The 13,900-nt window shown below is 30.8% G+C and overlaps 1 protein-coding gene across 3 annotated transcripts in view; it reads left to right on the top strand.

Moving 5' to 3' along the window:
• The window catches only part of LOC145287841 (histone deacetylase 3-like), a 653,483-nt gene that overhangs the window by 380,519 nt on the left and 259,064 nt on the right, over positions 1 to 13,900 (top strand). For all 3 annotated transcript variants that reach the window (XM_080135715.1, XM_080135716.1, XM_080135714.1), the window contains one exon: positions 13,573 to 13,715. In XM_080135715.1, the coding sequence (XP_079991841.1) occupies positions 13,573 to 13,715 (143 nt within the window). The remainder of the gene's footprint in view (positions 1 to 13,572; positions 13,716 to 13,900) is intronic.

Below are 13,900 nucleotides of genomic sequence, written 5' to 3'. Positions count from 1 at the left end.
AGTAGCTTTTTGGATATTAACCAATGTCATTTCTTATGTTATTGCTGGTGGGCATCTTGGTAAGTGCGTTTGCGCATAGGTTCTCTGGGTTATGTTTGCGTGCTCGCACGTACCAAGATGGCTAACAGCGATAACATAAGAAATGACATTGCTTAATATCCGGAAAACTACTTATTTGCAGAAAATTTATATGCGATATTCGTTTTCAGCATACCTTAAAACCCAAAAAAGTAATCATTTTAAATGTTAAGGTGAAAACAAGGTAAAAAAAAAAATGAACATTTTATTTCTTTGTTTACATAATTGAATTTTCAGTAAAACAACAGAATAGAAATGACAAAAATTATCATCAACTGGTGAATATATAGCTGTTGCTTATCAGGATTCCTGGTATTCTGGTACTGTGAAAGCTACATCAAGGATTCACGTAGAGTACGTTTTATGGTTGCATCTCAGAAAATAGGTGTATATTTTGGGCCAGATAGAGAGGATTTACAAAATTGAAAATTGGACTGGTCCCAAAATGCATAAGTTGTGGTCGACTATGGGAATTTTCATCTTTTACAGAAATCCAAAATCTATATGAAAAATTTTCTTCAATTTATTTCTGAGATTAATTCATATCTACTCAATTTTTTTTTTCTTAAAGGGAAGTAGTAAATACCGGCCATGAATGCTCTTTAGGCATTCAATGGCTACACCCAAGATTAAGCTCTTCTTTCGTGAGGAGCAGGAAAATGCCTGCTCTTAATAAAGCTATATTTAAATACCACTATAATACTTAGTTTTGTTCATGAATAGACACCCACTGGTATGATACCATGTGCCAGTTTAAAAAAAAATTGAAATTTGTACATCTGAATTTATAATTCATGGCTTATGGTAAAGAGATACATCAAATTTGACTGCATAATCAGAAAGAGCACACAATTTTACATAAGAGTGCCAAGTTTCATGAGAATAGCTTGAAAAATAAATAAATGGTGGCAAAATTACCAAATTCCTTGAAATGTTGATGTCCATAATTTAGCTGACTTCTAAAGAAAAATGTCCATGGAAAAGCCTAAATTTTGGCACTTAAAATTCTCATAACTTTTGATATTTGCATAATTCAAACGGTTTTAAGTAGTGGTTGGATGATTAACCGGAATCGTTAATTGTAAGAATCGTTTATTTTGGGGGGAATCGGAATTGCATCGTTAAAAAATGCCTTAGATTTGCAATTCTTTCGTTACGATTCTCTTATATTTTTAGTTGAACTGTTTGTTTGAAGTAAGATTAATGCTGTCAAAAATATATGATAAAAACATAGAACTTTTCATAACATTTTATATGATGTACAAGAATTTTATTAACTACTTTAAAGGTAATCTTTATTTATCTTAATGAGTTTCAAAATTTCTTTGAATTTTTTTCTTTCGTTAATTCTTTGAATTAAAAGAAAAATTTACTTGCTTTTATGTTTCACCATTTCATTTTTTAGTAATAAATGCTTCTCTTCATTAAAAACCGACCTTGTGTCTAACTCTGCCCTCGTGGGGAGGCAAGTAAATAGGAAGTAATATGGCAGCTGAAAAACGTTTTTTGACCACCATAACAGCATTACAATGCACCCTAACGAATTACCGCCATGCACTAGCAGTGTCAGAAATCGCCATTAAAAATTTGCGGTAAACACTGGAATATTTAGGCTTACTGTCTTTCGAAGCTTATAACTTCTTGAAAAATGTAATTCAAACCCTAATTATTTTTTTAATTAAAGGAGCAAAGACCAAAATTAAAAAAAATAACAGGTTTAATAGCAAATTATGCAAGATTATTTTTAAAAATCGGTTTTCTTTAAAAAAGATTTAAAGAAAATCAACGAAACTTACTTCGATTATAAAAAATACATATAAATTCCAAAAAGTCACTTGCCTATAAAAAATACTATTCAATGAGTACTTTCATTGTTCATTGTTAAGAATTTATCCATATTTATTCCATGTCCTTTTTAAATAAAATACTTTTTTAAACAAGGATTACAAAAAACGCAAACTTAGATTTTTTTTTCACTGTTCAAATAAAGGGAGACAAATATCTGATGTTCTTCGTGTTTATCTTCCGGCGGCTTCTAAAGGCAATAATGTCTCTTTCTATTGCATGCTGTAAACCAAAATTAGTATTTTTGGGTCACCTCACATTCACTTATAAGTTTTTGCCATTAAACATAAAAAACACTCTTCCGATTTTATTATTTTTTTTAATTCTCTTAATGAAATACATGAGTTTATATATTAATATATTTTGATACTTCTTTATTGAGTGAAATTTTTTTTTCAATATCTAAAGAAAGAAAACATTAAATGAAATAGAAAAAATTGTTGTACGTGTCCAATATATACTTGACAATTTAAGCATAACATAAGCTTCCACTTAAAAAAAAAAAATCAACATGGTTTTTAAAAAAAAAGATTTTACACTTTGGACTTTACAGGTAAATTTCCAAAAAACACTTCTTTTTTTTTGTTTTAAATTAGAATATTTTATTTATTGATCTTTTATCTTCAATTTCTGATATACAAAACTTTGGTGAGTAAATTAATTATTTGAATTTTAATAGACATTTCAAAATGGGGGGATGAATTAAAAAAAAAACGTTTGTCTAAAATATTATATTTAGTTTATTGGAAAGAGCATAAAATTTCATATTGACCCTGAAAATATCGTAAAAATTGAACCAATAGAAAAATTTTGATACATTTTTAAAGTTTAAAAATTGAAAAGTATTTAACTGGTAAAATTCGATTTCATTACGTAAAAAAAATGGCTGCATGAAGGTGCGCCAGCATTTTGTAAACACTGTTTTTTAAAAAATAAAAAAATATTTCTTAAACAACTTTAATAATTTATTTAGGAAGTATATTCCATAAAGAAAATAAAACAACCCACTTTTAAAAGAGAAATTACAAGTTTTTTATATTTTATTCGCAGTCAAAAATTCCCCAAAAATTCTGATACACCTAGCCATGCGCCGTTGTTGTTCTAAGTTAACAACTAGCCACTATTTGTGTTTCAAACTTAAAAAAAAAAGAAAAAAAAAAAAAGAAAAGTTTTTTTCATTTTGGAAAGGAGGTTTCAGGCGCTTCTATTATCCCAAAGAATCAGCTATGTAAACACTTTGCAATATTTTTCAATAATTGTTTTAAAAATACTTCTTTATAATCAATTTTTATTTAAAATTAAGAAATTATTTTCTAAAATATTTTTTTTATATATGTTTACATTTTGTTTTTAAGTAAAATTAAGAAATTAATTTATAAAATATTGATTATATCCATCTTCATTCAAAAAGGTTACTTTTCGGTAACTTCACCAGTTGTTAACCTAAATTTTCCGAATGTCAGAATGAGGCTTGTCTGCAGGATCTACTTATCTAAGCTTCTCCAATTTTTGTTATGTTTTTTGCCAGAGTTTATGTAATTATTAACAACCCCCCCCCCCAAAAAAAAAAACAGATAAAATTATAAGATCAAAATTCATGCGCAAATTGCAAGCCAAAATAAATTAAAAAAACTAGGTCACACATGCAAAAATTCTTTGCTTGTAAAAATAACTTCTCCCTCAGTCGAACAACGTACAACATCGGAGCTGATGCATATATTTTGCTACAGGGATAGCATTCGTGTATGTCCGCCCTTTTCCTTTATATTTTTTAATATATAAAATAACTCCTGAAATTGATTGTTATTAATTTCATGGTCAAAATATTTGTTTTGACTTTTATCTTTAAAAAAATCAAATTGTTTTCAAAATTCCCTTAATTGTATTTCCACTTTTTCGCTTTACCAAATTTTTCGCTATACAAAAACTTTTGATTATATAATGGTATATTTCAAAACAACAATTCCACAGGAATTGGAATTGGAATCGTACTTGGTATTGGAATCGTTAATCAACATTTTCCTGGAATTGGAATCAGAAAAAATTTAGGAATCGTTCCAACACTAGTTTTAAGCATAGCTCTTTTCATGCAAGTTGATAAAATAATACTTATCTAAAAAGAAAAAATCAACTTGTAATGCTATAACAATACCCCTTTTTGTGGCTCTTTTTTCATATTTTCAACAAAAACTTTATATCTGACTATATAGTGGGTTTTTACAGTGGTCAGCTCAAATATACATATGTTAAGGGCTGAAACTGCACCGTTTTCCATTTACACTGGGATTCAGCATCCCCAGGGGCTCAAAAGAGGTAAAAAAAAAAAAAAATGCCCCAAAATGACCAAAAGTGACACTTTTTGCATTTGCATTTGATCTATCTTTTTTCATATTACTCAAAAACTTGATATGTATGTATATATACTGGTTTTCCATGGTGCCGAATTAAAATATATATGTCTTAAAGCATTAAACTGCACCGTTTGTCCATTTTGACTGGGATTCAGCATTCCAAGGAGCTCAAAAGGGGTCATAAATGCTTCAAAATTGCAAAAAATGACACTTTTTACCCCATAACTTTTGCCCCATCGATTAGATTTTTCTGAAACTTGGCGAAAATATGAAGGCAATGTTGATCCTTCACACTTCTCACATTCATCATTTCTTCACTATTTTTTGTGGTGTCATCTCACATGTAGCACCAGAGGGGGAGCACACACATGTGGCTTGTTAGTTCCAAGTTTACTCTCTCTCTCTTTCTCACACACACATATGCTCTGTTCCTATTTACGTGCTTCCCCTCGAAGGCAGAGTTAGACACAAGGTTAGTTTTCAATGTGTGGAAAATCTAGCTTCCAAAAATGGGGTACTCTGGAGAGGAACAAAACTTAAAATTGCTTCAGTCTAGATCGAGGACAAAAACAGTGAAGTGTAGTTAACGCTCTCTTTCTTTCCCTCCCTCTCTCTCTTTCTCTCCCTCATCCATCTCTCTCTTTCTCCCCCCCTCTCTCTCTCTGTATCTTTGTCTATCATCCTCTCCATCTCTCTTTGAGCCCCTTTCTCTCTTTCACTCCCTCTATATCTCTCTCCCCTTCTATTTCTCTCCCTTTCTGTCTCTAACTCTCATTTCCCTCTCTTTTTTCTCTTTCAATCCCTCTATCTCTCTTTCTCTATTTTCCTCTCTTTCTCTTTTCTATCTCTATCTCTTTATCATCCTCTCTTTCTATCCCTCTCTAATCCCTCATCCTATTTTAGTCACGTAAATTACTTACAGTGAAGAAGGCATTGTCAAAACATGGATAAATCTTTAGTCTCTTAAATTACTTATAGTGAATAAGGTATTGTCAAAACATGAGTAAATCCTATTTTAGTCACCTAAATTACTTATGGAAAAATCATGGATTAATCACTTAAATTACAGTGATAAGGCATTGTCAAAACATGGATAAATCCTGTTTTAGTCACTTAAATTACTTGCAATGAGAATGGAAAATTATCTGAAAATTACTGCTAATTAGAACTGCACCAGAAGGAAAATGAAATAAATGCTTGCCTCAAATACTCTTTTTATCGCTATGTGAAGACATTAAACTTAACTAAAAATATGTGAGTCCAGTTGCAGAACCATCAGTCGGTCTGCAGAGAAAGTTTTGCATCAATTGTTGGAAATTGAGAACAAAAAAGGGCCAGCTGATCCAAGTTAAGGGTGAATTTTGTTGCCTCATAACTTCTGTAATTTAGTCACATCAAAAGAAGAATTGATTAAAAAAGGTTTTTTCAGATATTCAAATTAATTATAAAAATTCCAGTTGGCTAAGATAAAAGCTATTCTTGCAGCTCAAAATAAAGACGTCCATAAACTTAACAATATTATTCAGCTTAAAATTCAAGCAAAGTAGTTACATACAAGTCCGTCGACACTGTTGTGAAAACAACAGAATTTTTGAATTCACTAGATTTGCCAGGGATGCCACTGCATGTACTGCAATTGAAACTTGGCATACGAATTATCATATTGCGAAATATAAACCAACCCAAGCTTTGCAATAGCACATGGCTTGCAGTAACAAAATTAATGAGCAACATCATAGAAGCAACAATCTTGACAGAACCTTTCAAAGGTGAAAATGTCCTCATTTCACGCATTCCAAGGATTCTTCATTTCATCATACATCATTTCAATTTAGGAGATTATAATTCCCAATTCGATTGTCGTTTGCAATCACTATTAGCAAAGTTTAGGGACAATCTTTTGAAGCATATTCAAGAGTTGGCAAACCAGAAAATCTCTATATTTGCTCAGAAAATGGAATAACAAAAAATTGTGTATCCCAAAGTACTAAAACACAGTAACATGTGACAGGGTACAGCTAGTTCTAAATAAAAACCTAAAATAATTTATAAATGGAAAATATTTACCTGTTATAAATTAATGTTCAATGAGTACTTCATTGCTTCCTTTACAAAAGGTCCTGGATATGACCTTAAACAATATCCAATGGTGAGGCCCCAGCTTGCGGGCTCTGGGGAGTGTGGAGCCACCCTTTAATTGCCATTGCTCCCCGGTCCACTCTGACCCGGAGTGGTAGTACCTGTTAGGGTCCCAACTATGGGTTAAATAGAAACCGACTTGCAAAAAACAAATATATTCTATTAAAAAAATTTTTCTTCAAAATTACCAGATTCGGCATTAAATAACCTGAAAATGCTATAAAACAAAAACAACCAACCAAAAATCCTTTACAAAAATTTACAATTTCCACAAATTTCTAAATAAAATTAATTTTTTGAAACCCACCTTAAAAAAATGCTTGTTTAAAGTGTTTTGAATCTGGGAGAAATAATTAACATTTACTTGTTTTGGGACGAAATTAAAAATGTTATTTACTAACTGAGGACAGAAAAAATAAAGTGTTGTATCAGAACAGGTACATCACTTGGCATTATTTATTTCCTTTAAGATACAAAAATAGAAGTTAAATGTTTCTTATACATATTTTTAAATATAACTTTTAAAGCAAAAAATGTTGTTTTTGTTTTATTTTGCAAATAAATTTTTAAATAAAAAAATATATTAATATTTTTTTATTTAAAAATATTGTACTTTGATTAGATATTTTTATATAACAAAAATGAAATTTAAGTCTTGTTTCTTTTTAATTTTCTTTATTGAATTCAGAAAAAACATTAAAGAAGGGATGATTTTAATATACAGCCGGTGTACTCAGAACCATCACTGAGACAGCAACTAACCACATACAAACACAATAACACCTCATATCATGCACTCTGACTAACTATTCAATGCATACTATGAATATTTGCCACCACTTCTGTACTGTATAAAAATTGGACTGCACCACTTGCAATAAGTTTTGCATGGTGGGTACTATGAGAACCCTATACATAGGGACAGATACAAACACAAGCATCATCATTTTTTAACGTGTAACAAATTAAACAACTTGACCACAGAGAGGAATATTAAAAATCTTTGCTTGTGCTTTATTTTTAGATCATCTCCTGAACTCAATAACAAACTCAAACTTAGTTCATAATTTTTATAATATTTTGCTTGTTCCTTCCTTAGTCTGTACGTTATGCTTTGAAAAAAGCCAAATACAATTTAAGGTCAAACTGATTCAAAAAAGGCAAAATCAATCTTAAAAAAAAAAGCCAGTCTAGCAACCCTGGACAAGAATATGAATGACCTCCCTTTGATGTAGCCTCGTTTTTGAATATCATGATAATAATATATGATCATTGTTGTAATTGCGTGAGAAAGGAACTCATAGTAATTTCAACGTACAGCAGTTCCTCACTGTAAAAAGTCAGCAAAACATGTTTAAAAAAAAGTGAACATTTAAAAAAAAAAAAAAAAAAAAAGGGTAAAAAAATATTGCCTGCAAAGAGGTGCTGAACTGAATGAGTTAATTGAAGATCATCTCTTACAATGTGATTTTATTTGTATTGAACTATGTAGCATAATATTACTTTCAGAGTATTTATTAGTACTTATTAATTTAACTGATCTACATCAGTTCTATATTTAAAATACAATGAACACTATTTTCATAGAAATATTAATACACTCATTTGCTGTGTTATTACTTTTTCTGTCTTAAAAACTAACCACCCCCACCCCGCACCTAATATCAGCTTTATCAAAACATTTGTTGATAAAATATATTTCTCATTCTATGGAATTTCCATGAGTCCTGCTAGTTGATATCATATTTAAACTTAACTCCACACACCTTATAGCAATAAAAATACAAAGTAAATATTAATAAGTCAGGAAAAAAATGATCAGATATCAACATAGGCTTAAATTGTTGGAAAAAAATTGAAAATTAATCACAAATATTTATAGAATAACACACTTAGTATACAAATGTACAATATTTATTGATTACTAAAATATTATAAAAAGGGAAAAATGATCTTGAATACTAGTAATATTAATAGATTCACAAATAACTATCATAGAACAAAAATAAATAAAATGTATCATAAAATTAAATTAAAAACTAATTTTGAAAAAATTAGTTGCCCATGTCTGTACATTGCATGGGAAAGGAAATTAAATACAGAATAAATTAACAATTTTTTGTAAATTGTTTAAATCAAGTAATCCAAATGATAGGACATGCACCTGTTGGTGCCATCTTTGTGGTAATATTTGAAGGATTCATTTTGTTTGGAGTGAAGTAATTTTTAAACAGGAATGAAATGTATGCATGGTGTTTTAGGAAGTGCTATAAGTGGTGAGAGTGAAGGATTTGTTTTGAAAGTTCCTGTTAAATTCCTATTAAAACACAAGGGAAAAATCAAGATTATTTTGTAAGTGAAAAAATAAAATTCTAATACAGTTAGTAGATAGATTTGTAATTAATTATAAAAAAAAAACAAAAACAACAAAACAATTTTAAATATAAAGAATTAATTTCTGGTCACTTACAGGCACAAATTATTAAGAACCTAGCTCTTAAAACATTTCATGTCTGAAAGTGACAAATTCAGGTTTTGACAACAGGACCATTACCAGCACCTTCAAAATGTATTATTGGATTGCTACGAATATCAGGGATGTACCCAGGGTGATGAAAAAAAGTTTTCTGCCACGGTTATGGAATTTGGTATGATTTCAAGTGAGGGCCACATCATGCCACCTCACATCTTTGAATTCGGCTTGAAAGTCAACACAAAAGTGTACATGGATGAGCAGAAGAGTGTGGTGATCTGGTGCAATCAGGTGGCTGCTGGCTGACCCTTGTTGTGACAGCAGGACTCAGCGTCAGCCCACAAGTCCAAAGAGACCCAGGCTTGGTTTCAGAACGAGTGCTACGACTTTCTCACTGATCTCCCCCTCCTCCCTTCACCTGAACCTGCAGAACTACTTCGTTTGCTCATACGTCAAGAACATCACCAACATGACCTCCCACAACACCAAAGTTAACCTGATCGCTGCCATCCACCAAGTATTCGCTGAGCTTCTGCTGGTGCTTGTGGAAAAGGCATGCTCCCAGTTCTGGATACATATCAAGGTGGTGATTGAGGCTGAAGGCAGCTACATTAAGTAGATGTCAGTTTTACTACATAATCAAGTTACCTGAATTGATCTTTTCAATAAAAGCTTTAAAATAAAGCTGTAGTGTTGTTTTCTTTAAGGTGACACTTATATCGTTCTACCCTGTAAATAATAATTTTTTTTAAATTTCGTAAAATTTATATAATTTTTAATACATTTTCCAACTTTTTTCTGAAAAATCAATAAAATCATATGAATCGACAACGATTATGACCCAAAATCAAATATATTTTATGTCATCATTCCAGTATATTTTAATATGTAAAAAAAGAAGTAAGATGTGAATCTCCCCCCCCCCCCAATCTGATAAGATCGTATGAGGAGGGGTGGGGTGGGGGGCAAAATGAGAATTTTTTTTTGTATATTTTTTTGTATATTATTTTTGTATACTATTTTGTTTCAGTTTATCTATAGTTCAGTCATATAAGTCTGCAAAAGAAAATTAACGAAATTGATCATTTATTTGACTTTTGAGAGAAGTTTAAAAATTGTGTTTTCATTGTTTACATCAAAATATGTAGAAATAACATGTGGTTTCAATTTTCCCATTTTTAGCTTTGAGTATATATAGATTTTTTTTTTAGAACATTTTCTTGAAAATACTGCAAAAATTACAATGAATCAATTTTATTTTACAAATTTTTACTGTTGTCATTTGCTATGGTGGTCGAAATTCTGCATTTATTATGGTTCAAGCAAAGTCAATAAATTTAGCAGGTATTATTTAGGGATAGGTTGTATGAGATCCTATGTGCAAATCCAGGAGTGCAGTCTCATTTTAAATGCATTTTGGAATAAGGAATATGAATCAAAAAGAATTTTTGAAAAATAGCCATTTTTGGCAGTTAGCACCCAAAAAAACTGTTAAAGTAGCCATTTTTGGCTAAAATCGTCAAAAAACAAAAATTCCTAAATCATCTCTTCTCCTTTGCATGCACTCACTCTTAGAATTATTTTTAAATGACTTATCATAAATAGCTTTGAAAAGCAATTTCATGTTGAAAATCCCACCAAAAAATGGAGAGAAAAAAAAGTAAAAATTTGATGATTTTTCTCTAAATTTGTACACATTACAGTAACAGCCCACTTTTTGGTTTCTCCTTATTCAGATTCAACAAAATCAATCACAATGAGAGATTAACCAATCTCTTGTGTTCTTTTTAATGGTCAAATTACTGCATTCATGAATTTGCCAGGTAATAAAGACACTCTGAAAGTATTTCAAACTGAAAACAATGAAGAACAGGTAGAAGATAAGATTGTACATGTGGATCAAATGTATGTTACATTGTGGATTTAGGAGTCATCTATGGTATTGGTTACATTACATACACAAAAATCACTGAGAGGGATTCCAGACTATTCTACTGTGTTGAACATATCCATTGCACAGATCACAATTCTGACTTGAAGTGGAAGTATCCTACAGCAGATGATGAGAGAGAGCTTGGGAGTGATCAGATTTTCGTGTGTGAAGTAGATGGGGAACAGAACTTGACCCTGAGAAATAATGTTTTCACTCAAAACATCATGCAGGCGTTCATGCAAAATTTTTCCAAGTCATGCAAAAATGAGGAATGAAGACAGAGTTTTTGTCATTTGGTTATGTTTTGATTAGGTCATAGTACTTTACTTATTAATCTTGCAGACCTTTCAGGCTCTCTAGTACTTCTGCGCATTTCTACAGCTTTTATCAACAGGTAATGGAACTAGACCTTAGCAAAATTGATTTTGAATATACTGTATCCATCAACATTTAAATCTGGTGTAAGGCACGCTTACTAACAGAGATACTGGTAATGGTGATACCACCACCAGGTTGGATTTGAACCAATGACTGTCCCTTAATTCACCTTAAAATATCTGAAAACCATACATGATTTTTTTCAACATTTCAAATTAAGTTATGACTGGCCAGGAAAGGTTTGCAAGATTTTTTTATTTCCAGAAATTTAACCCTACTTGTATTAATATTCATAGTTTTCTTCATGTTAGTATTTTTGTTGATTACTATTGATTACTTCTTTTTTACCTCATGTTTTCAGATCTAAAGTAAATTGGTTGGTTTGTTGAAAGCAAGCCTAGATGTTGAGGGTGATTGAAATTGTGGAGGGGATTGATTGTGGGGATTCTCTGTATGCTACAGACAAATTTGAGCCAAAACCTTCCCCCCAAAAAACGAAAATGCCCCCAAAATTCCATTTTTCAACTAAATATCTCATGAATAATATCCATGAACACAATTTTAATATGAGAAAAGAGAATAGATCAATTCCAAGTACATAGAATATCATCCATCTACAGAAATAAGCAATATTTCCTCATTTTATCAGCAAATCCCAATTTTTGTCAGTTTTATTGGGTGCTAACTGTAAAAATTGACTTTTTTCCTAAATTCGTTTTGAATCTTACTTAGGTTACTAATTGATACCAAAAATAAGACTGCACTCATGAATTTGAAAATTATTTTGTGCTATGAGGTATTTATGCTAATGACTGTTAATGCAAACCATATCAGGATACAAGTTTTAGAAGTTTCATTTGATAATGAGGTCTTAGATCTAAATATACTACAGAACATTGTTTCACACACTAGATCACTGTAGTAGAAGTTGAGACTGAATCAAGAAAAAACAAAATCACTTTTTTGTTTTTGCTTTCCTTCTCAACACTAATATATTTCTACTTCTTGCATTGTGACTCCTACATATTACACCCAGTTATTCAAGCAAACTACATCACCTTGTATATACACTGTTTGTGAATATATACATTTAAATGTATGAATTCCCTCAAGTGAAGAATTAAATACTATTTAGCATATAAATAACTTTCTCCAAAAATGTAAGAACAAGCACTGCATTTTCATTAATTTCTGTTCTGTATTAGTGCTCTCTATATCTTTAATTCTTGCTCTTTTCTTATGTTAATGTATATTTTATATTCCCTAAAATAAACTGAATGAAGAAATTGTTAATCATACAAAATTCAAGTTTACTCTTTTTTTCTTGTTTCAATTCCTTTGTATTACAATACCACCCCTGAGCCTGTAACACTACATAAAAACATATATTATAACATATCATTGAATTACTCCTGAGCCTAAATAATAAAATAACTTCTAAGCAAAGTTTGACTTTATTCATCAACAGTATTCTGCTAGGGTGAACCATGAACCACTGATTCCAATACTTTTCTAACAATTTGGTGTCTTTTTATAGCACAATTTGTCTTTCGGATTGGAGCCAAATCTAATTCTTCAGCACATTCTTTTGTGGTCTGCAAAGAGGCAGTAGTTTTAGGATGGGTGCATAAGTAATTTAAAGCACTGTTACGAAAGTGAAAGAGCACTTTGATTATGGTTGTTCTGTGGCAATTGGTTTTTTATTTCTCAAGGTAATTGATGAATAAAATATCTTGCACATCCCAAAATATGGAGACCAAAACCTTGCCTACTCATGTCTGCATATCTGATTGCTTTGGACAGCTTTCACCCCGCTGCTATCCTCTCAGTTGACTATCAATTTAACTGGGCGGATCAAGATTTGATCCATTGTCACATGTTGATGCAAAAATTCATTTTCTGTTAAGCTATTGCAAACAACATTCTGAGTCATTGACACATTTTTTTAGATTAACTGAGCAAACACTACACCCACTTTGAACATGGTTTTCTCATTGATAAATGCTTATGAAAAATGGTGAATATGCTACCTTTTGATATCTTTGACCCCTTCACTATCTCATGTCATCTTCACTATCTCATGTCATCTTCAATTTACAATTTTTTTTTTTTGTATAATGTCTTGCAATAGGTTAAAACATAAAGATTAAAATTAATTTTTATTTTATTTATTTGGATAAAACTTAATTTAGCTATGATTCAGTTTGATCACAAAAGGTAATGAATTGTGTTTGTTTTTGAATGTGAGCAAAATTTATTTTTTAGTCTTCACTAAACATTGATATGTTTTAAATCTGTTACAATGATGATTCCCCATTTAAAAATTTAACTGATTTCATGCAGATTGAATTCAATTTTCTTTGTTTTTATTCAAGGTGTATCGACCTTATCGAGCCTCAGCCCATGACATGTGTAGATTTCACTCTGAGGAATACATTGGTTTTTTACAGAATGTTACCCCACAGAATGTACAAAACTTTACAAAAAGCCTTAGTGCTTACAATGTGGGTGATGATTGGTAAGATGATGCCTATATTCTTTGGTTTTATTTCTAGTTTCCTTTATATTTATCTGCCTCCAAATTCTGTATTTACAAGCATATCTAGTATACTCATTCAATCGATATTATTAAAAATAATTTAATTTAAAAATGAAGATCCCTTTTCATCACCAAAAATATGGGGCAATTCTCTATATGGAACT

Source organism: Euprymna scolopes, chromosome 11 (genome assembly GCF_053919585.1).
Source record: "Euprymna scolopes isolate OS-2025 chromosome 11, ASM5391958v1, whole genome shotgun sequence".
NCBI lineage: Eukaryota > Metazoa > Mollusca > Cephalopoda > Sepiida > Sepiolidae > Euprymna > Euprymna scolopes.
The sequence above is the reverse complement of the archived record's forward strand: the minus strand, read 5'-3'. Positions and strand labels throughout refer to the sequence as shown.